This window comes from Cottoperca gobio, chromosome 22 (assembly GCF_900634415.1).
Source record: "Cottoperca gobio chromosome 22, fCotGob3.1, whole genome shotgun sequence".
In the NCBI taxonomy this organism is placed as follows: Eukaryota; Metazoa; Chordata; class Actinopteri; order Perciformes; family Bovichtidae; genus Cottoperca; species Cottoperca gobio.
Genome location: NC_041376.1, coordinates 2,211,755 through 2,239,616, shown reverse-complemented (window position 1 = coordinate 2,239,616; position 27,862 = coordinate 2,211,755). Strand labels below are relative to the sequence as shown.

The window sequence follows — 27,862 nt, the reverse complement described above, 5'->3', positions numbered from 1 at the left end:
AACGCCCACCTCGTGCCAACCTTTGACCAACCAGCGTTGGAGAAGCAGCTGATTTAGTCACATGACCTTCGCTAACATGCACCTAGCCTCCTAGCACAACAGGAGATAAGGCAGTAGCTAGGAGTGTAAATAGTCCCCAGATTCCGGGGAAACAACACAAAGAAATGAGTAAGTAACTTTATTTAATTCTCGTAAACTTGTAAATTATTTATGTGTGTTCCTGCTGGCTGTTACGGATGTTAGCTAACTTAATGTTTCAGCTACAGCCAGTCAGCTAGATATTTGGCTAATGCTAATGCTAACTAGTGACATAAGGTGGCTGTCAAAGAGACGATGGAGACATTGGCATTTTAAAAGCGTGTTTAAATTAAAGGTGTATTTAATGTCGCTGACTGAACACAGCTGGTTTTATTTATTTATTTATATTTATTTACTTGCGTGGTTTGTTTCCACAAACAATTAGAGGTACAGATGGTAAATATGAAATTTATTGTGTTTACTTTCCTAAATATATTTTTAAATATCAAACCCAATTCCATAAAGTTAGTTTCAAATATTGTATGTATAGGTCTACATCCTCTATTTATGTTTGTCTGAAATGCCCAATTTAAAAGATTTGTGGCACACAGAAAAACAAAAACAGTGTAAAATATATATAATTAAGGAGTGATCTTTTCTTTACCATATAATATAGATTTGCAAAGTTAAAGTCTACGGGGCGCTGAATACTGCATTTCTGTTAAGAAGCTGACTTTATTCAGTAATACATTGTAGCTCCAATCTGCAGCTTTATGGTCCCAAAAACATCTTTCAGCGATGTTATATTGTTTTCCACTGTTCTGTTGCGAGTATTTAAATCATTTGTTATTGTCTCTTTGTTTTTTGTCTTTTATCCCAAATAGTTTGCATTATAATTTGCAGACTGAAATAGATTTAATTCAATAATTCAAGCATTTCTTTGTTCTGTCAAACTATAAAGTCAGACAGATGTTTCTCTCTGTTTCAGGTGAAGAAAGCTCAAGCGTCGTCCTTGGCTTTATGGAAGTGAAGGTGTGTGTCCAGTTGTGACAACTGAGCAGAGCGGAGGAGTGTCGAGGTGAAAGCAGCCATGCATCCCTTCGGCTGTGAGGCTGAGACCTCCCTGCAGGATCTGTTTGAGTACTTCAAGAGGTGCCTGCAGCACGGAGAGTGGGAGCTGGCCAACGCCTGCGTGCCACAGCTGGTGAACTCAACGGGAGGACTTTCAGAACACCTGCGAGACATAATCAAAGCTATTGTCTGCCATCCTTACAAGTTAAAGTGAGTCACGCAGCTGCATGTTCGCAAGACTTTCCTTGTGTGTTATAGCGTGAATCGTTAGACACATCTAATGTAATGCAGTTTAAATCACAAGTTTCATTACAATATTATATAAAGTCTTTGGAAAACAATACAACATTTACTGATGTCACAACGTCTGACTTTGCGTGGGGGCCTGCCATCATTATTTCCATCAGTTACATTTATATCAACTCCTGGCTCTTCCAGACATCTCATGTTTTTAATCAGTTAAGTATTTCAAAATAAAGCTGTATATTAAAGATGTTTTCACTTTAAATCAAGGATGTTGGATTGTTTGATCATAAATCAATATATCGACCCACCCCTAGTTATTAGGTCTGCAAAGGTCTGATGTGATATTTAAGGTGTGGATTTAACGTTTATTTCTGCAGATGGGAGTCTGTGGGCAGTCCACACAAACTGGCTTGGTTTTGGCTTCAGGTTTTGGAGAAATGGACAGAAGATCAGGTAACGCTGAAGAATCAAGCAGCTCAACTCTCTGTTTATTTATTTGACTCGCTTCACATCGTCCTCGAGCTCTATGTTGGTGTTTCAGAACTTCTCTGTTCGTGTTGAAAACCAGAAAGACGATGTCGAAATGTCCTTTCATACAAACATGCAGCTCAAAGTGCTTCACACTAAAATAGACAACAATAAATATCATTTTGCGAGACTGAAAATAACAATAAAACAGTCAAATGTTGACAATAAGTATCGAGCGAGCTGTCCAGAGGCAGTTCGAGGTATAAAAACAGAAGCCACTCTTTTATGGGACACATAAAAACCTTTACAGCAAAGCGCTGGAGGACTTTGGGTCCAATTAAAAGAATCTCAGTTTATTCCTCATTTAGTTTGTTCATTAATGCCAGCGGTTAATAAGAGCAGGCGGGGCATTGGGGTCGTTTGGACAGAGCTTGTGTTTCATCAGCCTCGAGATGACGATGTGATGTGAGCCTTCAGCAGCGTGACGTGATGACTGTCCCTGTTTCCTGTCCACTTCAGGTTCCTCCCAACATCAGAAGAGAGCTGGAGTTCTTGCTACTCCTGGAAGAGCTGGGCTCAGAGAGCATAGCAGAGACTGCTCTCAAGGTTATTATCGCTTTACAACCGTCTGCTGTCGAGAATGAAGTTGTAAAAACTACACATGAAAGTGTTTTACGTTTTAATTAGACTGAGACGCAGTTGAATGTTCATGAAGTGCATGAAGATGAACTGGATGTGTTCTGTTTTCCATGTCGTGAGTATAGACTGAGATGAATGATCTTTCAGCAGGAGTTGCACGAGGCCTTCCTGGACACACAGTCTGAGCAAAAGGTCCCAGAAGGTTCGAGAACCACAGATGCTGCTGTTGAGTCTTGCCTGCGAACCTTATTGGAGAAGAAGAAGCCCAGACTCGCTCAGTCTTTAGCACATTTCTTACAGGTAGAAGAAATGTGACCTCCGAACATCTTAGAAGCATAAAGCAACACAAAATGATTAAAGTACTCGTCTTTAATGTGCATGTGTGCATCTCCCTCAGCACCAGCCGTGCACAGAGGACAGTACTCTGCAGCACACGTTCATCCAACACCTGATGAAGGAACTGGTGAAGCCGGAGAGACGGCTGGAGAAGGTGGAGGAGTGGGTGGAGGAGATATACGCCGTGTTGTCTGTGATGCCATGGAGCTCTCGTAGGAGCGGCGGGCAGCTGGAGGCGTTGTGTGAGGCGCTGTGGGCCGCCAGAGACGGGCCCCTGAAAGAGGAGAGGATCCTGAGCTCGTTGCTTCGCCCTCGTTGTGACGCTCTCGTCTCCGTTTACTGCGCCACCGCGTTGAGGCTTCAGAGGGATCATCTGCTGAGGAGCGCGCCTGATACACAAGGTAGTCTGACGCTGATGCTGATGTCATTCATCGTCTTGCGATCATCAGGGTTTGTCTTATACGTGACCTGAAACACATTCTAAGGACTCTTTATGGGATTTAATTTGAGCAGACTGCTTCGTCCGAGCAGACGACTTCCCCTTTTCATCACTTCTTCTTCTGTGGCTGCAAACACGCAGCAGTTTTTACTTTACATGTGACAGATTTTCTGCTGTTCAGCAGTTTTTACTTTACATGTGACAGATTTTCTGCTGTTCAGCAGTTTTGATTGCGTCTGCAAGGACATTTATCAGAGGAGACTTTTATTTATTAGAAATAAAAGTCTCCTTATAAATATTTAATATATAAAATAAAACCTGGATATTACATTTAATGATTTGTATATTTAATAGGACTGTCAAGCTATTAAAAAATGTATCTAATTAATTACATGCTTTGTGATTAATTAATCTAGATTAATCACATATATCAAAACGTGGAAGAGCGCGATTAATATGCGTACATTTTTTTGTCACGTTGTTTTTTCTGTGATTAATTAATCCAAATTAACGCCCTAATTCAACAGCCCTAATATTTACATTTATTAATGTATTTAGAATAAAACGTTTTGTTTTTAAATAAAAGAGCATACAGTATATCAAAGGATTACTTGTATTTATTTCAAATATATAATTAAAGTTTCCTGAAAGAAAGAAATAAAATATAAATAAAATATAAATAAAATATAAATAAAATAAAGCCTTTTTAGATTCTATTTTGACTTATTTCTATATTTACATTTATGTATGTATTTATTTTATATCATATGTTTATTAGACACATTTTATTATGTATTTATTGCCTCTTTCATTAATTTCATAGCCTTTATTATTATTTTACTTTATTATTATTATTATTATTATTATTATTATTATTATTTGTTATTTTTTAAATGCCTTCAATAACATCTTGTATGCAGAGTTTTTGCAGAAACACTTTTGTATTCCATTCCATAATACTAACATTAGTTTTTAAATAATAGTACGACCTGTTAAGATCTGATACTCCTCGTTTCTACTCGTTTCTCCTCGTGTCTCCCCGTCTCAGTGGACCTTCCTGAAGCGGAGAAGCTGGCTCTCAGTTTATGTTCCCACAAAGATCGTCCGTCCTCCTGGAAGACCATTTATTTTGAGTGCCTTACGAGTGGAAAGCACTTCCTGGAGCAGGTCTTGGTAAGTTAACCATTGGACAAAATGTCCAAGCTAGTTTTGTAGCCAGATTTAAATTCTTCTATCTTTAGCATCACGACTCGGTAGCAACCGCATGTGATGCAATAATGTGATGAGATTGGTTCCTTCCTGTAGATTACTGCACTTGATCTGATTAAACACGAGGAGTTCGCTCAGCTGAGAGACTTCCTGAAGTTGGAGTTCCAGCCTTTGTCCCGGCTGCTGTTGCTCCTGGGATGGACTCAGTGTCGCAGTCTGAGCGCGGCTCAAACGCTGCTCGGCATCCTTCACCGAGAGCAGGTCAGACATCCGAGCCGCCACCTCTGCAGCCATTTACAGCTATTAGATGTCATTTCTGATCCAGTCTTTACCGTCTTTGTAGGCCCCAGCCAACGACTCAGTTCTGCAGGAGTTTTGCAACCTCTTGTCCTCTCAGCTTGGAATCCTTGAATGGTGTAAAAACAACAATCCGTAAGTATTTCTTTGTTCTTGATGATTTATATTTACAACATTGAGGTTTTAAAGAGTTTCAATGGAGTGTCTGTATTTTGGCTACACACTTTATTATAGACTCATTATAGGAGCTGAGGTTGAACCTCCTGACACCAACACTGGGTTAACATTGAATAATGTCTTCATTGGTAATTGTTTTTGTGCAGAGGGACTTCCATGGAGGCGTTGCTGGCGCAGCTTCACACTCTGGACAATCACTCTGCGCTCTATATTCTGCATTCTCTGACTCCTCTGCCTCAGTTTGAGGAGCGCAGGATACTGGATCTGCTGCAGCATCTGCCAAAGTCACCAGAAGCAGGTCGGCATCATCCTCTCTCGTGTTGGAGTCCGAAATACATTTTGAGGTTAATTGCTAAAGAATAATGTAATTTATTCCCCCCCTGCAGAAGACACTGAGGTCGTCGGTAATCTCAGTTCTGGTGTGCAGAGGAACGTCGTTTTGTTTCAGGGGTTCTGTGCCATGAAGTATGCCATCTACGCTCTCTGTGTGAATGCACATAAATACTCTAATTGTACCGAGTGTGAGCCGTCTGACGCAGAAAAGAACCAAACCTCAGCTTCCTCTCAAGGTAGGAAGTCTCTCTCTGCCGCGGTGACGTTAGTTTGATGACTGATGATATAAGTGTCTCTTGATGTTGAGGATCATTTCAATGTAAAGTGTTTGTAGTTAGTTTTGCTCGAGTTAAATCGTACTACTGACTTCTTCTTCTCCTTCTATATAAATATAATACGTTTTACGTTTATACATTTGTAAACACACCAGAGATAAACGCTGAGTCTTCCTCCTCAGGGTGTTTAAATAAAATCCATTTATTCCAGCATTTCAAATGTTCTTGACTTCTGATGTATTGTTTCCAGGTTCTCTGTTCCAGCACTACCTGTCGGAGTGTCGGCTCTACCTGGAGGCCGTGCCTGCCATGTTCCGCCTGGAGCTCCTGGAGGACATCTTCTCCCTCCTCTTCCTGTCCACCGCTGACTTTGCCCAGCAGATCCAAAAAGACACAAACTGGAGCCAGAACACAGGGAACGCCGCTCAGTCCGAATGTTTGTCAGATACAAGAAACGCAAATGTAGAATTGGGAACTAACGCAAATACGGATGAGACCGAGAACGGCAGGAAGGAGAACCAGACGCTGCGTTCAGGCCGCCGTAGTCACCTGGAGCTGGGACATTTCATCCAGGGCTGCGGGGGCTTTCTGGCCGACGTCACGGCTATGGAGGGTTTTCTGAAGCTGCTGAAAGAAGGGTTGGAGGGCGTGTGTGTGGCGGGCCGGCAGGAGGGCCAGGAGGCGGCATCGCCTCGAGAGGCGGAGGCGGCGGAGAGCCTCGGCTGCTCCGTGACGGCCGAGGCGTTCGGGACTCGCCTGCAGAGGCTCTCCAAACGCACCGCAGAGGCTCAGTGGAGGCTGCAGATCATCACCAGCAATCAGGGCAGCGGCGCTGGTGAGACGGAGACATGTCTTCAGCCTTCCTTTTACTTTGGTTCAGTTCATTTAAAATAATAAATAAACAAGAATAAGTCATAACTTTTAAAATAGAGACAAACCAGCAGATGTATTGAGCCTGAAAAGGTTCATACACCTTTTTACATGTTTATTCACTGAATAATACACGAGTACATACTTTACTTATTCGTTAATCATCTTATTTTTAATCTCCTTTTCAAAACTGTTCCACACATGAACTCTTCTGATTTACCTTCTGCATGCACGACGAAGCCAAATCCACTCCGTGTAAACTCGTCTTCATCTCCTACTCGGCTCATTCTTTACGTTAAACTCACTCCCAGGTTCAGAAAGTCCTCTCCAGGTGTCGGCCGTCGGCTCTCCTTTCTCTTCTCTGGGACGCAGCGAGAGCTCGAGCCTGAGGAGAAGGACGAGGCCGGGGAGACCTGCTCCAGAGAGACGCGCCTCAGTGGAGCAGCACAACGGAGAAGTTGGCACCAGCGCTTCAGGTCGCAGAAGATTCAGACTTCACTTTCTGAAAGTCTTTTATTGAAGACGTGTAATCTTCATGTGCATTTTTCTGTCCTTCAGACGGTGGAGGAGGGACGGGTTGCGTAGAGTTGGAGGTGTGTCCATGTGGAGGTCCTCACAGCTGGCTTGTCCCCGCCATGTTGTCCCCTCCTGAGTCTCTCCTCATGTCCTGCATCCGGCGAGGGAACTTCATGGAGGCGCATCAGGTCTGTGGGTCTGCACTCTCTGGAATGACGACCACTCGTTGTTACTGTAGAGACGACACAGCTCAGTGTTTCTTCTCTTCCCTGCAGGTGTCTCTGGTGTTTGATCTGGAGAAGTCTGCCTGTTGTGGTGAGCTGGTGTTCATGGAGCGCTACAAAGAAGTCCTGGTGGAGTTGGGACGGGTGGAGCAGAAGATGGAGGGCCGCTCTATGTCGTCTTCCTCCTCCTCCTCAGAGGGTTTGGGGACAGCGGCAGGGAGGAGTCGGCTGGGCAGCAGCGGGCGGTCAACCCTGCAGGCCATCGGGAGCGCAGCTGCTGCAGGTTCCACATCTCTTTTCATACTTCGGGTTTTATGTTGCTCTTAATTTAGGGAATAAAAATGCAGATTAAACCAGCAGAAGGACTTTGAACTATGTGCAGAGATGAGATGTGCAGCTGCATGTAGGAGAGCAACACTTGATGTTGCTCTGCGTCTTCTTCTCTGGTTTCTTTTGTTATTGTTGAAGTCTTTAGAGCAGGGGGGTCAAACTCATGTTGGATCAGGGGCCACATGCAGCACAATGTGATCTCTAGTGGGCCGGACCAGTAACATCATTTGTACACTTTGCTAAGTCGTCCCGCGGGCCGCATGTTTGACACCCCTGCTGTCGGGCTGAATATAATGAAACTCTATGTTGTTATCCAGAGGAATAAAGAACCACTAAACTACAATATAAATGTAACGCGTTCGATCCCTTTTTGTTTCCTGTGATGTGGAACATCATGTTTTTGCGCCGCAGGTGTGGCGTTCTACTCCATCGCAGACATAGCGGACCGTCTCCTCAGCACGCCGGCTCACCCGATGCCTTCACTGGAGGACGGCTACTGGCTGAGCTGCTGCTCCTCCGACCCCTCCGGCCTCCTTTACACGCTGCTGGAGGAGCTCAGCCCGGCAGCCATGGCCGCCTTCGACCTGGCCTGCTGCCACTGTCAGCTGTGGAAGACGTCCCGGCAGCTGCTGGACACCGCAGAGCGCAGACTCAACAGCAGCCTGGAGGCTCAAGGTATGGAATGAATATTGGGGTCTTCCTTGGAAGAGTTATTGGCCGTGTTGGGGTTCGTAGTGTATATAGATGGTGCAGAACAGATTCAGTAAAACATTTCTGGGTTCTGGATCTTGAATGAAGTGCTTGAAATGATCGTTGCATTACTTTAATGATGAATCACAATCTGACGGAGTAGTTTGACTTTTAGATAAAGAAATGAAATGTGTTGGAATGAGACTTCCTTCCTCAAACACTAATGTTCTCCTCTGTTGCACATCTTCTGCAAAGAGACGTTACTGACAGGTGACACACTTTAGAACATGAAACTTTGTTGTCTCTTCCTTTTTAATTCTTCTGCAGAACGCTGTCAAGAAACATCTTTTTAATCATTACTTTTGATCGTTATAAAATGTGAAAACTGTCTCAGTTTCTACAAGGTGATGACTTTAAATGTCTTATTTTATTCAGTCCAAAACCCAAAGATATTCTCTTTTAATAATGTTAATAATAATTTAATAATAATAATACTTTAATAATAATAATAATACTTTAATAATAATAATAATTTAATAATAATAATAATACTTTAATAATAATAATAATAATTTAATGTAAATCTCCATTTTAATGGTTTAAAAACAGCATTTCTTTATGCAACAATTTCTTAATATTTTTTTGTAGATCCACTAATGGATCGATTACTATCGTTGCAGCTCTTCTGTGTTTATACTGTATGTACTGCATGTGAAGATGTATTTACCACAGCTGTAAGGTGTTGGAACAGCGTGTAAAGTGTTTGCACAGGTTTCATCCTTAACCCCCGTCTGCCTCCGCAGGAGTGAGAGTTGACTCTAAGGTTCCTCATTCTGAGGGGATCTGTGGATTTCCTCTGGTGTTACAGCAGATCAACAAGATCCTGAATCATTCTGCCACCAACAAGAGCTCTGCCAAAGCAGGTACACATACTCAATTCAGTTTAGATTATTCTGCATGTTATTCCAGGTTGCAGGTGCACAATGTTTTCTGGGTCGCAGCTGAAGAATGCATATATAAAGTATCAGCATAAGAAAGCTGCATGGAGAAGCTTCCTTCTACAATGCAGAGGAAAGCATGTTGTATTCCTACAGAAGAAACTATTTCCCCTTTGAATATGCTCACCAGTTTAGTCACACGTTGACCTGCAGATGCAGAAAATCACTTTTCTGAGCAGAGATTTAATATGAAAAATGAGGCGAACATGCAGAACAGCTTCTTTGTTTCGGATCGTGTTCACAGAAGCCGTCGGGGAGGACCAAGTGTTTGCCAGCCCGTTTGGTTGCTGCATCCAGGAAGTGCTCCTGTGTTGTTACCCAGCACTGAGCGAAGAGTGCATCGCTGCTCGGCTCGCTCTCACTCAACGTTTGGAGACGACCCTGCACACCCTGAGCACGGCTACAGACGGCACAGGTCAGCACGGTGACCACGGATGTCCAGATGCAATAACGTTGTTTTTACTTGCATGTCTTGGAACTTCGTTGCACGTTTACCAGGAAGATTGTTCCGTGTGTTTGATGTGACCTCTCGTTTTAACAGAGGGCATTGTGGGCAGCGCTCTTCTGGCACAGTTGGTTGAGCAGGCCAGCCTGAAGCAGTCGGAGCTGGACGCTCACCCCGTGCGCTCCAGCATGAAGCAGCTGCTTCGGTCTCTGGATCAGCTTTGCCCCTTCGAGCCAGACGGAGATCTTTCCAGACCAGATTATGTGCGAAGTTTCCTCGACTACATCAACACTCTAGTATCTGTGTTAGTGCGCAGCCTGGGGTCAGAAGGTAAAGTCATTTGTAATTGAGGAGGGATGATGTGCGACAGCGTATAAGGTTGTAGGTAGAAAATAATAATTCTGGGTAATATTCAGAGAAGAAACTGGAATATTCTGAGATTAATGTCACAAATCTAGGAGAAAGAAACAGCGAACAGTAAACAGGAAGTGAGGACCTGTGTTGTTCTGATTTTCCTCGCTTGCTGTTTCTTGTAGATCAGAGCAGTGAAGTGAAACTTGGGAATCCGCTGCTGGTGTTGCTTCAAGCCCCTTTTCAGCTTTTCTCCCACCTGCTGTTTGACAGACAGGTGTCTCCTGACAGGTACGCGCAGTCAGAAAGGTGCAGCAGAATAAGATAGTTTTGAGCGGCAACAGCTCGTTTTACTATTTGATGTCCTGTTTCACCTGCAGAGTGCTGTCGCTGCTGCAGCAGGAAGGTCTGCGTCTGAGCGTGCAGCAGGTGGTTGTCCAGCGATGCTGTGAGACTCTACCTGTGTGGGTGTCCTGTGCAGGTGAGGACTCCAGGCAGGCCAAGAAAGATGATGGGGTGTTTGGTGTTGCGACTTTGTCCGTCCTGCTCCAGCAGCACGCTCAGGAGCACATGTCAGCCCTGGGAATCACAGAGCCTCAGTCTGACGCCAGCTCTGAGTCCGAGGCCTCAGTGGAAGAGATCTCCGCCACCAACCTCTCCAATTCGCCTCCTTCTTACTCCTCCTCCTTCCTCCTCCTCGTCTTCCTCCTCCTCTTTTCTCCTCACACCATCGGCCCTGTCTTTCCTGAAGTCTCGCTCCCCTTTACTGGCCACACTGGCGTGTCTGAGCGCCTGCAAAGGAGAAACTGCTCGGACTCAATCCTCTGGATGGTCCGGCTATTTCCGTAGCAGCCGTAAGGAGGTCGTGCTGGACGGAGAGCAGATTTCCCGTGAAGCAGATAACCTCCTGAAGGAGTTCCCTATCCTCCAGGCTTACCTCCACGCCATGTCTGAACCGCTGCTGGGCTCCCTGTTAAGTGAGAGCGAGGAGGGTTCAGCTGGACTCGGGGCAGTTGTTTGTGGGAAACCCATCGTCAGTCTCCTGCTGTCTGGGCCTCAAGAAGAAGTTTCCCAGGCCGTGGCTGCAGAGGCCTTCCAGAAGGCTCTTTCCTCCAGAGACTTGGGCCGAGCCCTCAGTCTGTTGGAGCTGTATGGGCAGGGCTGCAGCCAGGAGGGGGCGCTGAGAGACCGCCTGCTCGCCTGTGCGGCCTTAGAAGGTGAGAAGATTCAAGATGTTTATTATCACTCTGGTTATATTTTGCTGGGAGGCTTCATTAAAATAAAAAAGACATAAAGAATATAATAAAATAACAAAATATAAGACACAATAAAAAAATTAATTAAGAAAAATGGTAAATATATAAGAAATATATAATATATAATATAATATAATGACAAAATATAAAATGCTATAAAAAAAATCCATTACAAATTTTTTTTATATTAAAAATGTATAAAATATAACAACATAATATATGAAGCAATAAAAACATATTAAAGAAAAACAGTAAATGTAATGCATATAAAATAAAACGTAATAACAAAACATTTAAAAACGATAAGAAAATATTTATTAAAGAAAATCTTGTAAAATATAAGAACTAAATATAAGAAGCAATAAACACAAAAGGGATTTTTCTTTAGTCGATTAAAGAATTAAAATCTTTCATAAATACTGAGGTGAACATTAACCTCTTTGTGTTCCCTCAATTTGTTTACTTTAAACTGCATTAAAGGTTACAAAAATTATAAAAATAACTTTTTATTTTAGCTCTATCCTGACAGAAGTGCATGAGACGGATGATCTGCTTCCTCTCCTGTCACTGACGGGACAGTTACAAAGTTATTTTTTATAAAAGTTACCAACTGAACCTTCAACATCCTCTTTTTGTTGTTATGTTACTATTTCGGATGTTTTTTGTGTCGCTAAAATGTTTGTTTCCGTTCAGACGGAGATGAAGGGATAGGTCAGCTGTTCCGCGTGCAGGATGCGGACCTGCGAGCACGCGTCGCCCTGCAGGCTCTGGAGCGCTGGCCTCTGGCCGCCTGCCTGGAGCTGCTGGAGTTCTGCCTCAATGACCCGAGCACGGAGCCCTCACTGAGAACAGACCTGGAGCTCAAGAAGAAACAACTGGACATCTACCACTGGGTAATCTTTAGATTATAATTATACATCATATAAGTAATAAATAATTAGAATCATATAAGCAAAGTGGACGTGCAAACATTCAAACCTGAGTAGATAGGAGCTGTTGGAGTCGGTCCTGCTGGACACCAGGAAGCCTTTTGAGGGTGTAAGGACAGAGGGTGTAAGGGCAGAGGGTGTGAGGACAGAGGGTGTGAGGACAGAGGGTGTGAGGACAGAGGGTGTGAGGACAGAGGGTGTGAGGACAGAGGGTGTGAGGGCAGAGGGTGTGAGGGCAGAGGGTGTGAGGACAGAGGGTGTGAGGACAGAGGGTGTGAGGACAGAGGGTGTGAGGACAGAGGGTGTGAGGACAGAGGGTGTGAGGGCAGAGTGTGTGAGGGCAGCGGGTGTGAGGACAGAGGGTGTGAGGACAGAGGGTGTGAGGACAGAGGGTGTGAGGACAGAGGGTGTGAGGACAGAGGGTGTGAGGACAGAGGGTGTCTGAGGACAGAGGGTCTGAGGACAGAGGGTGTGAGGACAGAGGGTGTGAGGACAGAGTGTGTGAGGACAGAGGGTGTGAGGACAGAGGGTGTAAGGACAGAGGGGTGTGAGGGCAGAGGGTGTGAGGGCAGAGGGTGTGAGGACAGAGGGTGTGAGGACAGAGGGTGTGAGGACAGAGGGTGTGAGGACAGAGGGTGTGAGGACAGTAGGGTGTGAGGACAGAGGGTGTGTGAGGACAGAGGGTGTGAGGACAGAGGGTGTGAGGACAGAGGGTGTGAGGGCAGAGTGTGTGAGGGCAGAGTGTGTGAGGACAGAGTGTCTGAGGACAGTGGGTGTGAGGACAGAGGGTGTGAGGGCAGAGTGTGTGAGGACAGAGGGTGTGAGGACAGAGTGTGTGAGGACAGAGTGTGTGAGGACAGAGTGTGTGAGGACAGAGTGTGTGAGGACAGAGTGTGTGAGGACAGAGTGTGTGAGGACAGAGGGTGTGAGGACAGAGTGTGTGAGGACAGAGGGTGTGAGGACAGAGGGTGTGAGGACAGAGGGTGTAAGGACAGAGGATCTGAGGGCAGAGTGTGTGAGGACAGAGTGTGTGAGGACAGAGGGTGTAAGGACAGAGGGTGTAAGGACAGAGGGTGTGAGGACAGAGGGTGTGAGGACAGAGGGTGTGAGGACAGAGGGTGTGAGGACAGAGGATCTAAGGACAGAGGGTGTGAGGACAGAGTGTGTGAGGACAGAGGATCTAAGGACAGTGGGTGTGAGGACAGAGTGTGTGAGGACAGAGTGTGTGAGGACAGAGTGTGTGAGGACAGAGTGTACTTTTTATTCAGTGTTGACTTCAGTTCTTGTTTTGCACATATTTCACAAAGTTAGTCAGTTACATAATTTCATGTTGTGACACGTTTTCTTCTTCTCTTGTCACAGATGTTGAATGTACAGCCTCCTTTGCCGTGGGCTACTTGGCAGGAGCTGAGGACTGAGTCCAAAACAAACTCAGAGTCCATGTTATCTAAGATGGTGGAGGCAAAGGTAGGTACACAGCCCCCCCCCCATTCAAATGTTGATTTTAGAATTTTAATGTCAACGTTATGAAGGAAGCTTCAAACTATTTGTTGCAGCCAAACACCTGAACACGTGCCTTCATCTCTGAAACACATATTTTCTTATTCATGTGTATATATAATATCATATATATATATATATATATAATATCATATGATGCATCTGGTTTTTTGCAGGAGTTCGCTCTTTGTGCACAGTGGGTTGAGCTCTATCCGGTGTCCGACCAGCTGAGACTGCAGCTACAGACGGAGCATCTGCTCCATCTGCTGGAGAAGGGACAGACGGATGAAGCTTTCCAGGTCAAGACCGCTGAACGTCCACTTAACTTTGGACTGAAGTCCGCTTTAGGCTGTGAAAACATTAGTCTTCTTAAAGCTTTATTTTTTTAAGTTTCTCTCTTTTTGTTATTTCCTTCGTCCCGTACTCATTTCTTTAGTTACTGGAGAGCCTGTCAGACTTCGTGGTCGGTCTAGACGTTTGTGAGCGCGCTCTGGACCACCGTCCCGGTTTGGCTGCCTGTCACTTCCTGGCCGACTACCTCACTCTGCATTTCCAGAGGCAGGTGTCTCCAGCGCGTCGACGCCACATCCACGCCCTCCATCTGGGCTCAAAGGTTTGTGAGTCAGATTTAGTCCTTTTTGAGGTTTTAAACATGCACAATGTATCGACAGAGATTCACTCGAAGGACATTCTGTTCCTGTTCAGACTGTTCTGCACAGACGGACTCCTTTACCTTCAGGGGTAAATAAATCCTATCTTGCAGCTCTGTTACACGCCCACTTGTAGCTTTTGGTTGTGTAACTTTTCAGTTCTAAAAATGTAATTGATGAACTCTTCACCCGGTAGAGCGGGAGGGCGGGTTCGAATCCGACACACGGCCCTTTGCAGCCTGTCGAACCCTTTGTCTCCCTTTCTCTCAGTCAACGGCAAAAAGACCAAATAGATTATCTTAAAAAAGTTATTTGCTTGTTTCTCTGAGAACTTAAGATCCAGACGTCCGAAGACTAAAATCCTTCAAATGTAGAGTTAAAAACACCAGGATGTAAAAAGTGTCTTAAAACTGGATAAACAGTCAGTTTGTGAAGCTTCTGGCTACAAACACAACGCTGACGCTGCTCAAAGGGGAGACGACACCATGACAGGAGAGAGAGGAAACGTTACCTTCAGGAACATTACACATGTCTCTGTCTCACTACATATACAACACAGGACTGATGACACCATGACAGGAGAGAGGAAACGTTACCTTCAGGAACATTACACATGTCTCTGTCTCACTACATATACAACACAGGACTGATGACACCATGACAGGAGAGAGAGGAAACGTTACCTTCAGGAACATCACACATGTCTCTGTCTCACTACATATACAACACAGGACTGATGACACCATGACAGGAGAGAGGAAACGTTACCTTCAGGAACATTACACATGTCTCTGTCTCACTACATATACAACACAGGACTGATGACACCATGACAGGAGAGAGAGGAAACGTTACCTTCAGGAACATTACACATTTCTCTGTCTCACTACATATACAACACAGGACTGATGACACCATGACAGGAGAGAGAGGAAACGTTACCTTCAGGAACATTACACATTTCTCTGTCTCACTACATATACAACACAGGACTGATGACACCATGACAGGAGAGAGAGGAAACGTTACCTTCAGGAACATTACACATTTCTCTGTCTCACTACATATACAACACAGGACTGATGACACCATGACAGGAGAGAGAGGAAACGTTACCTTCAGGAACATTACACATGTCTCTGTCTCACTACATATACAACACAGGACTGATGACACCATGACAGGAGAGAGAGGCAACGGTCCAGATGTTTTTATGCATTTTAATGTGGAAACGTTTCATATTATTATACCTTTAATATCCAGATGTTTTATCCTCCAGGTGTTGCTGACTCTGCCCTCAGCAGCCAGGCAGGAGTACTTCCCTCTGCTGTCGGAGCCGCTGCTGATGCTCGAGCAGCTGTTGCTGAACCTGAAGGTGGACTGGGCAGACGTGGCGGTGCGAACCCTGCGCAGCCTCCTGGTTGGTGAGGAGGCTGGCTTCGGTGCAGAGGACATCGATAAGCTTCTGGCAGACTACGCCGGCAAGGCTCTCGACTTCTCCTGCGCCCCCCGGGAGAGGACTCGATCTGGTCAGTGCTGAGTTCACATCGTATGGTGACAATCACTGACTCGGCCCTTTGGTACCAAATGTGAAGAAAGTGGAAATCTTCTGGAAACCTTTTCTTCAATAAATTGTTTTTGGCTTGGAATCAGTGTTTGTTTAAAACACAGACACAAAGTTCTGTATCGTAAAACATTTCAGCTCATATTTGAGAAACTTGTGGCTTAATTCTTTCTTTTTTACAGACTCGGTAATCAGCCTCCAGGACGCGCTGATGCAATGTCCTGCTCAAGACAGCAGCTCCCTCTCATCCGGTCGTATCGACTCTCCACCATCCTCGACAGGTGAGACTGTTACACTTGTTTAACATACGATACACGTAGAGAATATAAATATTGATTTAAAGCAAATTAAGCCTTTAGTGGTTCGAAAAATACATATTGTGCGTTTTAAGTGTAAAGCTATAGATTGAAGTTCCTGCTTTAAAACTTGTGTTTGATTACAGCCAGCACTCCGACACACACCGTCTCCTCAAACAGCACGGACAGGGAGAAGGATCGAAGCTCTGCGGGGATAAAACGCCGCTCGTCTGCCAAGTTCCAGCCTCCAGAACAACCTCCGGCCCGCAAGGACTGGGTGCCCGACACCAAGCAGCACATGTGCATGGTGTGCCAGCGTGAGAGGTTCACCATGGTGAGTGGACACTTACTGGTGTGGTTTTAAATTAAAAAGTAGTGCTTGTCAACATAAAATATATTTATTTATAAAAGTACAAAACTAATTTCCCCATGGGGACAAATAACAACTTACCTTAAATGACCTCATCTCTCCTGAATGTCCAGTGCTGTAAATATGCAGAATTATGAACTGTAAGCTGTAAGTGCATAAACAAACAAGTGAGTGGGAAAAGGAAACTATATTGTACAGAAGAAGAACATAAGGTTTTGGAGGTGATATTTTGTTGTTCTGTTCAGTTTTGTGTTTGTTGTTGTAATACTCATGTTGGCCACAAGAGGCAGAAGTGCACCACAAGTTCTAAATAGGACGTGTGTGTGTGTGTGTGTGTGTGTGTGTGTGTGTGTGTGTGTGTGTGTGATTACTGCCACGGGTTTCTTTTGGCTAGAAATGTATTTTAATCGTCACTAATCTGTCGCTTTGAGTCCCATTTAGAACATGGGGTAGTGGTGCACTTCAGCCTCTTGTGGTCACAATGAGTATTACAACAAGAATTACCGTGAACTTTTTTTTTTTTTACCTGGTAAAACTTTTCTCCCACCTTTTCTTTAATTTTAATTTTATGAATAATAATAAATATATAAAATAAAATAAAAATCTTAAATAGATTATCCTGTCAAAACCTTTTTTTTCCATCCAGAAGATTTAGATCAGACTTAGTAAATGGATCAACAGATCTTTGTTCTCCCTCGCCCCTCGGGGCGTCCGTAATAACATGAATAATGGTTATTTGTCTCTTGCCTTGTCAGTTCAACAGACGGCATCATTGTCGGAGATGTGGCCGTCTGGTCTGTAACGCGTGCTCGGAGCACAAGCTGCTCGTTGAGGGCTGCCCAGGAGGCGAAGAAGTCCGAGTCTGTGACCAGTGTTATGCCTACTTTCACCCCGAGTAAGACCCTGTAGACTTACGTGCGGCAAACCTCCAATAAAATCTTTCTAAACAACACATACTGTATCTTTAAAGAACAAGTGGTTTCCTGCAGTCATGGAAAGTCTTGAAGATGGAGTTGGCATTAGAATATAGCAGGTTGTTTACATTCAGAGCATTTGAGAAGTTACTGTGTATGTTATGTTGTAACTATATTAGAAACTGGACCTTGTACCACTTGTAAGTTTCAAGTGTCAGACAACAGGACAGAAGAAATCATGTGGATTTATATTAAATCAGACGTGTTGGTGTGTTTTTCATTTATTTATTTGTGCCGTCTTCTTTTTTCCATGTTCAGTTCTGACGATGAGCTGGAACCAGCTGAAGGTAAATTAAATAATCACACCTGCCGCCGGGAATATCCAAAATGCAGCCATTCTCAAATCGGAGAAACTGTATAGAGGCTAATGATGAGCTTTCACTCCGTCTCTGCTCGTCTGTCTTTGTGCAGACGCTGGAAGCCCCCTGGTCACAGAGGAAGTTCTGGATGGGATGCTGCATCTGCCTGAAGTGATCCAACGACAGATCACACTCAGCACGAACCCGACAGAGAACCAGCTGCTGCGGAGCGAGTTCTACTATGAGCAGGTCTGAATTTCAACACTTATTCATTACACAGGATCTGTTGTTTTCAGCTCATCACAGGTGGCTTGCTTTATCCACAGTCGGTATCACCTGCAGTACATGCAGTTTGTAGAAACAGACAGGAAGCAGGAAGTAAATGTTCTGCTGTGGACGTGTTTTAGACACATAAAAATAGCCACCAGACTCCATTGACAAAAACACTAATTTTACCTCTCAGAACACAGGAGCTGCTGGTCTACAGCTGCTTCGAGCAGTTAGTTAGTTTGTGTTATTGTGGGACTTTGATGTTTTTAAAGGGTGTGTCCAGATTCACCAAAGTCCCACAATAACACAAACCAATTAACAGATGGAAGCAGCTGTAGACCAGCAGCTCCTGTGTTCTGAAAGGTAAAATTAGTGTTTTTGTCTATGGACCCTGGTGGCTTTGAAGAGATCATAGATAACAGCTTCAGTTCAGAAAGGCTGTCTGACAGCAAGGTAAAGAGGTGGAAATATCCCTTTAAATGCAGCAGTAGTAACACTTTAACACACTTATATTCCCTGAATGCTACTCTACTTCACTTCATGGACTGTTAAATATAATTCATGATGAGTGCAGTAAATGAAGAAATCTATCATTTCTGATCGTTCAGACTGTTTTGCTGTTCTTCACTTGTTTTATAGTTAACCAAGTGAATCCAGTAAAACTAATTATGGTACTTTTCCTAATATTCCCAGGCTCCCAGTGCGTACCTCTGTGTGGCGATCTTGTCTCTGCACAATGACCAGACGGCCTGTGGTCATCAGCTCATCAGCCACTGCCGCTCTCTGTCTCGGAAACTGACCAATCCGGAGGTGGACGCCTGCCTCCTCACCGACATCATGCGGCAGCTGCTCTTCAGCGCGAAGCTGATGTTTGTTAAGGTCGGCCGCAGCCAGGATCTCGCCTTGTGTGACAGGTAAGAGAAACATTTAGTTGGTGGGAAGGTGAGCGTGATTACTAGGATTTATTTTAAACTAATCCAGATTATATCTGAGCTTTCATTTATTCTCTGTGTCCACAGCTACATCAGCAAAGTGGACGTTCTCAAAATTCTCGTGACGGCCAACTACAAAGACATTCCTTCTCTGGACGACATTCTGGAGACTTCTGCGGTCACTCGTCTCCGCCACAAGCTGTTGGAAGCGGAGCACTACCAGCTGGCAGTGGAGGTGAATGTCTTCGTGTTTAAAGATTCCCACACGCCCATTTCAGAGTTTGGCTTCCTGCCATGGTTATCTTTACGTAACAGTGTGTGTGTGTGTGTGTGTGTGTGTGTGTGTGTGTGTGTGTGTGTGTCTACGTGTCTACAGCTGCCTTCAGGCCATCATGTTGTCTAAACTGTAACATTCTGGTATTCAGGCAGTTTGATTCGATCAGACAGAAAATGAAACTTGTCTCTGGTTGTTTCTCTGCTCTGCCAGGTGTCGACTAAGAGCGGCCTGGAGACTGGCGGCGTGTGGCAGGCGTGGGGGATGGCTTCTCTCAAGGCAGGAGACCTTTCAGCAGCGAGGGAGAAGTTTGCCCGCTTCCTGAAGGCTCCAGTGGACCGCAACCAGCTCAACCTGGGTCCCTTACTGCTGCAGGAGGTGGTGCAGCACCTGGAGAGCGCCGTGCAGCCCACTCTCACCAAGGTAGGAAGACGCTCTGGTTCTTTATCCAACCAGCTTCTCTGCTGCAGTGGTCGGCATGCTGCTGTTTTATTATCTCTGACTTTAAACGCAGTGATAATGTCCACCGAACAACTTCTGAGCATCTCATAATAAATGACAACTATTACACAGACTTTACGAGCAGCGTTGTCGTCATCGTCTCTTCCTCTCCACCGTGACTCCTTCTTGTGCAAGAACTTTGCAAATTTCCAGCAGCGCAGACGCAGAGTTTGACGTCATCACTTCTGAAAAACATGTGCAAACAAAGACTTCCTCTTTCAAAATGCTGAATTGTGCTGTTAGTGGTGCAAGAGTGGAGCAGTAGATGGGGACGTCACTCCTCTGGTATTCCTTTTCACAACACTTCCACACGTTAACCCCTTTGACAGATATTTATTTATATATATATATATATATATATATATATATATATATATATATATATATATAATCCTGACCTTCTGTCAGAGTTTCAGTTGAGAAAACCTTGTTAAGTACGATATACGTGGTTCCTTTTTAATACAATAAGCTTTATGTTGTATAAAACTATAATAAATGACATGTGCACAAAGTGTTTTTATTCTTACATCCACACGGTTGTGTCTCTGTCTCAGTCTCTTGGCGAGGACATCCTGGCGTCCCTGCGGGAGCTGGAGGACGCTCTGTGTGAGGCGGCTGCTGTGGTGGATCGTCCAGAGGCTCAGACGCAGAGCAGCAACCTCCAGCAGGAGTGTCTCTACTACCTGAACACTTATGGCACTCACCTGGCCCTCATCAGCTTCTACATGCGTCATGACTGCATGACGGAGGCTGTTGGATACCTGCTCAACAAGGTGAGGGGGATATTGGAGCATGTTTGGAGGTCTTCATTAGATTGGAAGGGTGTTTTCTTTCTGGATTTTGGAAGTTGAACCTCAGCTCTTATATTAAGTCTATAATAAAGTGTGTATCTATTAAACAGACTCGAGCCTCAAGGACTAAAATGTCTGCATTGAAAATCCTGCGTGCAATAAAAGTTCACTTTAGTTTGCTACAGAAGGTTGATCCGTCACTTTGTCCTGTGCTGTACGTCTGACATGCTTGTTGCTTCATCGTGGCTCAGGAGTGCCCGGATGAGGTTTTTCTCGAGGGCGTGTTGCAGCCCAGTCTGGAGAGGGCCCGTCTTGGCATGCTGCAGGGAATACTGGAGAAACTGGACCCCGGCCTGGAAGCATGCAGCCGCTACCTCATCGCCTCCTGCCAGTTCCTGCAGCGACGAGGATACTTCAACACTCTCTACCAGCTCCAGCAGTTCATGATGGTGAGAGCCTTTCATGCTTTTTACCTTTTGTACATTTATTTGAAAGTAAAAAGAAATTAAAAGAGAATTAGTGTCTTAGTTCTTCTCTCTCCTGCCTCTTCAACGTAGAAAAGTCACGATGAACACACGACTTTTACCTAAAACACTTTGGATTCTTTAAGAATTCAAGGTAACAAGAGTAATTAACAAATGTTGGGGGTCGAGTATTCCTTTAAGACGTGTGAGGCCTTCAGAGGGCAGAATGCAAAGACGATTGATAAATAAGCACTTCTTTGTGTTGTGATGATGTAAGATCTTTTTACACTATTTAAATTGTACGTTTTATTTGTAACCTGTAAAATGCTGGTCACCTGGACAGGATCATGTGCGCGCCGCCATGACGTGTATCCGATTCTTCACTCATGGAGCGGGTTCCTACTCACAGCTGGGAGAACAGCAGGTATCTCTCTCTCTCGTTCCACAGTTATGTGTTTTTAAATAATCTCTCCGCTCGTATGATAAAGTTGACTTGACCTTTGACCTTGTACAGCGCTGGTTAGTCGCAGCCAAAGAGCACCTGAGGACGTTCCTGCAGGAGCAGCAAGGCCGCGGCGCCGGGAAGAAAAAGTCTCAGGCCAACTCATTCAGGAAGATGATGTCGTCCAGTGACGTCTCCAGGTCATTAAACATCCTGGTTTCAATCTTTATTTATTTTATATATTGTTATTTATAAGACTTCTTACATGTTCGCTGCCTGTTAAAGAGACTTCTTGTCTTGTTTGTGTTCTTTTACTTTAACTTTACACTCTGATCATATATAAAATAATAACGTTGTCTTATTATAGAAACATGACACTTGTTGTTTCACTCGACATTTTAAAGTGCACATTAAACATAATAACATTTCCAGATGTAAATATATCCGGTTCCTTGTTTTCTTCAGGCACATGAACACCATCGAGCTTCAGCTGGAGGTGACGCGCTTCCTCCACCGCTGTGAGACCGTGTCCTCCTCGAAGGCGCCACAGACCGGTACTTCTTCCCCCAAATCCCCCGCATCCAGCTCGCCCCCTACGCTGTTCGGAGGAAGCCCCATAAAGGTTGAGGTCGCCTGCAAGGTAAGGTTCGGGGTTAACTTCCTGTACTTGATATTTAAAGGGCGAGAACGATACAGATTGTGTTTTAAAACCTGATACGAGGGTGTATTTGGGGGATCATTATTACAGCAGTAACAGATCATCAGTTATTGTTCATCATTATATTTACAGTAAACATTAAAGTTATTGTTCTTATCATACTTTACGTTTGTTAAAGTGTGAAATGAATGTAATGTAAACATCAGTTTTACATATGTTGAGGCCTTAAAGTGTTTTTTACTGGAATGTTTTATAGAAACTGAAATAACATTGTTTAAGTTGAACGTTTGTGTCATGTCACATAATAAAAGCCTTGTTGTTGATTGTTTCTATATATTATGGATTTCAAACGTTCTGTGGCTCATTTAAAATGAAACAGTGATGTGTCTTTAATGTGTTTTATTGCAGGTGATGCTCGGAGGAACAAACATCGAAGAGGGTTTTGGTATTGCATATAGAGTCATACAGGTAAGTTGTGGATGAGCTGATCCTTCTCCTTTTAAATGTAAGAGTTCACACAGCTGCTGTAACATCACATCTGTCACCACGTCTGTAACATCACGTCTGTCACCACATCTGTCACATCACGTCTGTCACATCACGTCTGTCACATCACGTCTGTCACATCACGTCTGTCACATCACATCTGTCACATCACGTCTGTCACATCACGTCTGTCACATCACGTCTGTCACATCACGTCTGTCACATCACATCTGTCACATCACGTCTGTCACCACATCTGTAACATCACGTCTGTAACATCACGTCTGTAACATCACGTCTGTCACATCACGTCTGTCACATCACGTCTATCACATCACGTCTGTCACATCACGTCTGTCACATCACGTCTGTCACATCACGTCTGTCACATCACGTCTGTCACATCACGTCTGTCACATCACGTCTGTCACATCACATCTGTCACATCACGTCTGTCACCACGTCTGTAACATCACGTCTGTAACATCACGTCTGTCACATCATGTCTGTCACATCACATCTGTCACATCACATCTGTCACCACATCTGTCACATCACGTCTGTCACCACGTCTGTAACATCACGTCTGTAACATCACGTCTGTCACATCATGTCTGTCACATCACATCTGTCACATCACATCTGTCACCACATCTGTCACATCACGTCTGTAACATCACGTCTGTAACATCACATCTGTCACATCACGTCTGTCACCACATCTGTCACATCACGTCTGTCACATCACGTCTGTCACATCACGTCTGTCACATCACGTCTGTAACATCACGTCTGTCACATCACGTCTGTCACATCACGTCTGTAACATCACGTCTGTCACATCACGTCTGTCACATCACGTCTGTCACATCACGTCTGTCACATCACGTCTGTCACATCACGTCTGTCACCACATCTGTCACCACGTCTGTCACCACATCTGTCACATCACGTCTGTCACCACATCTGTCACATCACGTCTGTCACCACATCTGTCACATCACGTCTGTCACATCACATCTGTCACATCACGTCTGTCACCACGTCTGTCACATCACGTCTGTAACATCACGTCTGTCACATCACGTCTGTCACATCACGTCTGTCACATCACGTCTGTCACATCACGTCTGTCACATCACATCTGTCACATCACGTCTGTAACATCACGTCTGTCACATCACATCTGTCACATCACGTCTGTCACATCACATCTGTCACATCACGTCTGTCACCACATCTGTAACATCACGTCTGTAACATCACGTCTGTCACATCGCGTCTGTCACATCACGTCTGTCACATCACGTCTGTCACATCACGTCTGTCACATCACATCTGTCACATCACGTCTGTCACATCACGTCTGTCACATCACATCTGTCACATCACGTCTGTCACCACGTCTGTAACATCACGTCTGTAACATCACGTCTGTAACATCACGTCTGTCACATCATGTCTGTCACATCACATCTGTCACATCACGTCTGTCACCACATCTGTCACATCACGTCTGTAACATCACGTCTGTAACATCACATCTGTCACATCACGTCTGTCACCACATCTGTCACATCACGTCTGTAACATCACGTCTGTCGCATCACGTCTGTCACATCACGTCTGTAACATCACGTCTGTCACATCACGTCTGTCACATCACGTCTGTAACATCACGTCTGTCACATCACGTCTGTCACATCACGTCTGTCACATCACATCTGTCACATCACGTCTGTCACCACATCTGTCACCACGTCTGTCACCACATCTGTCACATCACGTCTGTCACCACATCTGTCACATCACGTCTGTCACCACATCTGTCACATCACGTCTGTCACCACATCTGTCACATCACGTCTGTAACATCACGTCTGTCACATCACGTCTGTCACATCACGTCTGTCACATCACGTCTGTCACATCACGTCTGTCACATCACATCTGTCACATCACGTCTGTAACATCACGTCTGTCACATCACATCTGTCACATCACGTCTGTCACATCACATCTGTCACATCACGTCTGTCACCACATCTGTAACATCACGTCTGTAACATCACGTCTGTCACATCACGTCTGTCACATCACATCTGTCACATCACGTCTGTCACATCACATCTGAAGAACAGAACAGAAAGTCTCCCTGTGCAGCTGCAGTGGCAGAATAACTTAATTGAATTTGTAATCTTGATAATTAAACTTTTATAAGCTGATTAACTTGTAACAAACAAACAGCGAGTCAACACATGCAGGTCCCTGTCGATCCTCGTTAGTCTAACAATAAAGAGTTACAATGAATAAATAAATCTTTCAAAAGTTATGGGAAGTAGGATTTTATAAATGATTTCTTTCTGACATTGCAATTTTAAAATGTTAAATAATATATCATTTATAATTCAAAAATTGGTAACATCTATTTCTCTATAATTTCTGCCTCATGAACTTCACGGATCAGGAACCAAAACACAATTTAGTTTATTGTAAAATTGGTCTTAAAATAAAAGTCTTGAATCTAACTTCAGCTGCAGGAACCGGTTTACTGAGCGAGGGGTTTTTGTTTTCTCGTCCCGCCTCAGGACTTCCAGCTGGAGGCCCAGGCGGTGTACGTGCAGGCCGGCCAGAGGCTCGTCCGACAGAGGCAGTACGGAGCCGTGCGGCAGCTGCTCAAATGTGTCGGCGAGTCGGGCACCGCCACCAAAAACGACTGCGACGCCCTCATCCTCAGCTGCGTCTCCATCGCTAATAAGGGACCAGCCGATGTGAGAAACCTTTTAGAAGGTGGCAGGATGTGTTCCGAGTGTACAAACACATCTTGACTCCATGTTTTGTCCTTTTGTCTGATTCAGGCCAAGAATCTGGAAAGTCTCATCCTGGAGGCCAAGAGCACAGAAAGCAAGGTGGCGTAAAACTGACCATCGTTGTATGAAAGAGAAATCATTGATGGTGTAATAATTCTCCTCACATCGTCCCTCTGCCTGCAGATCAAAGCCTACCTGCTGTGCAGTAAACTGCGACCGGCGTACCTGCTGGCCGTGAAGCTGGAGCCGAGCCGAGCCGGCCCATTGGTCCAGGACGTCCTGCAGGCCGCCGAGGGAGCACAGGACTCTGTGATGCAGAATATCTGCGGCCAGTGGCTGTCTGAACACCACAACAAGTCATCTCAGCAGCGCCAGGGCCGACCCAATGCCAGGTAAAGACGCTGTCGGCATAACGAGCACGAACAGCACTTGAAAACAAAAAGATAAGAAGATCCAGGTTTCTCACCTGACACAGAGACCGCAGAGCAGCTGTTGCACACATGACGTGTGGTCTGCAGCTGCAGATTATTATGAGTGATGTTCAGCACACTTCATGCCCATACAGTCCCAGAGTACCAGCAGGAAGCTAAACAATGTTCTGCTGTGGACGTGTTTTGAACACCTGAACAATACCGTGCTGTGAGACGGATATACACTTTATGTTTACGACAGGGAACTGAAGCTGTTATCTGTGCTCTCTTTAAAGCCACCAGACTCCATTGACAAAAACAGTAATTTTCCCTCGCAGAACACAGGGGTTTCTTGTCAATCTCTGACTCGATTAGTTAGTTTGTTTGTGATGCAGGGTGACTTTGGTGTTTTAAAAGGTTAGTTCAGATTCACCAAAGTCACACAATAACACACACTAACTAACAGATGGAGGCAGCTGTAGACCAGCAGCTCCTGTGTTCTGAGAGGTTAAATTAGTGTTTTTGTTAATGGACCCTGGTGTGTTAGAAGAGATCACAGATAACAGCAGAAAGGCTGTCTGACAGCAAGGTAAAGAGGTGGAAATATTCTAAATACAGCGAACACTTAAAGTGATATTGATGTTTTATGTGTTTAAAACACGTCCACAGCAGAACATTGTTTAACTTCCTGTCTGTTCCTACAGACTGCATGTACTGCAGGTGATACTGACTGTGGAGAAGATCATACAGCCTCACTGTAAACTTCTGAACTGTCCCTTTAGATTCTCTCCTTGCTGCAGTGATGTACAGGTGACATGACTTTAAGTTGTGGTTATGTGTCGTGCTGTGTGAGGTCAGAGGTGAAGTAGAAACCTTTAGAAACCCTGATGATCACGTTCTCTTTATGTTTGTGCAGCTTTCCTGTCAAATCACCAGAGTGCTTTATTTCCATTCTGGAGATATTTATCTCTCATCTGAAGGAGAAATGTTACGACAACAACTGTTACATAACAACATTGCTAACTGCAATTTCTTACACCATATAAGCATATCTACAATTCAGTATGGGACTAAGATTCATCTCCTGCCAAAAGGGAAAATATCTCTGACTGACTGGAAAGCCTCTGACAGCCGTGTCTCCAGTTCTTTGTGTTTTCATTTTTATGTTTTTCTGTGAGATCCTCCGCCAAGAATGGTACACGTTCAATCCTGCAAGAATCTGAAAAGTGTTGTTTTTGTAGTCTCGATGAAGCCGTTTACTTGTTTATTGTTTTGCACATCTTTCAGCGTTAATCCCTTTTGGTGAGTGAAATGAATATCAAACAGAATTTAAAGTATTTGAGATGCAAAAAACGTAAATATTTGGGTTGGATGCAGAAAGGGAGCCGCTCGTAGATCCTGTCGTTGGTCCAGTTTGATTCAGAATCTGGAAGATCAGCTGTCGGGTTAGTTGTTGTGTCTCATCTTGTGTCTTTTAAATCATGCTTTTCACTTTGTTCTCATGGAAGTCTCAAATCAGTTTGAACTATTTAAATCAATAATAAACTTCCACAGATAATGTAAAACAAAAAGGGATTTCACTTTTGCCATATGGGTTTAATCTGTTTGAGTTGTTTTCCACCCTGGCAGTGCAAATATATTGTCAGCATGTTTTTAGTTCATTTAAATGACAATCCCGATGTTGCTGAAGCTGCCTTTTCACGGAAGCCAGATTCTGTACTTCAGATTCACTCTGATTACATCGTCGAGCTCTTTAATTGGAGGGGATGCCGCGTCATCCTTCCCTCTGCTGCACTCGTCTGAAGACCTTCCTGTGAAGTGTTGCTCGGCAGGAGATGAAGAGAAGCCAGTGTCGACGTTCTTGCACTCTAAACCTCGGACTGTTGTCGCATCACTGCCGCACTTTATACTTCTTTTGGTAAAATAATGTAAAATATATAAAATGCAGGATGCAGGAACTAATGATTTTGAAATGTAATTGATTTCTTCATCCTCTGTAAAATAAAATGTAATAAAAAAATAATAAAAATGTGCAAAAAACACGGAATATTATC

General features: G+C 44.3%; 1 protein-coding gene across 1 annotated transcript; it reads left to right on the top strand.

The window, feature by feature from the left end:
- The first annotated feature begins 44 nt into the window (after window positions 1–44).
- zfyve26 (zinc finger, FYVE domain containing 26) lies at window positions 45–27,850 on the top strand. The gene is given in 44 exon segments (XM_029459959.1): window positions 45–168; window positions 1,007–1,299; window positions 1,713–1,788; window positions 2,323–2,409; window positions 2,593–2,742; window positions 2,840–3,179; window positions 4,266–4,390; window positions 4,523–4,687; window positions 4,770–4,858; window positions 5,047–5,198; window positions 5,287–5,469; window positions 5,759–6,343; window positions 6,690–6,854; window positions 6,937–7,082; window positions 7,170–7,401; window positions 7,860–8,123; window positions 8,942–9,061; window positions 9,381–9,551; window positions 9,678–9,911; window positions 10,118–10,223; window positions 10,313–10,619; window positions 10,621–11,149; window positions 11,882–12,081; window positions 13,480–13,584; window positions 13,794–13,916; window positions 14,054–14,230; window positions 15,547–15,796; window positions 16,014–16,112; window positions 16,274–16,461; window positions 17,253–17,392; window positions 17,730–17,758; window positions 17,883–18,019; window positions 18,734–18,954; window positions 19,060–19,207; window positions 19,460–19,669; window positions 20,302–20,520; window positions 20,790–20,987; window positions 21,346–21,426; window positions 21,517–21,644; window positions 21,910–22,084; window positions 22,511–22,570; window positions 25,177–25,359; window positions 25,447–25,497; window positions 25,582–27,850. Coding segments are annotated over 43 exon segments (7,752 nt in total). The 5' UTR covers window positions 45–168; window positions 1,007–1,108; the 3' UTR covers window positions 25,795–27,850.
- The last annotated feature ends 12 nt before the right edge of the window (window positions 27,851–27,862 follow it).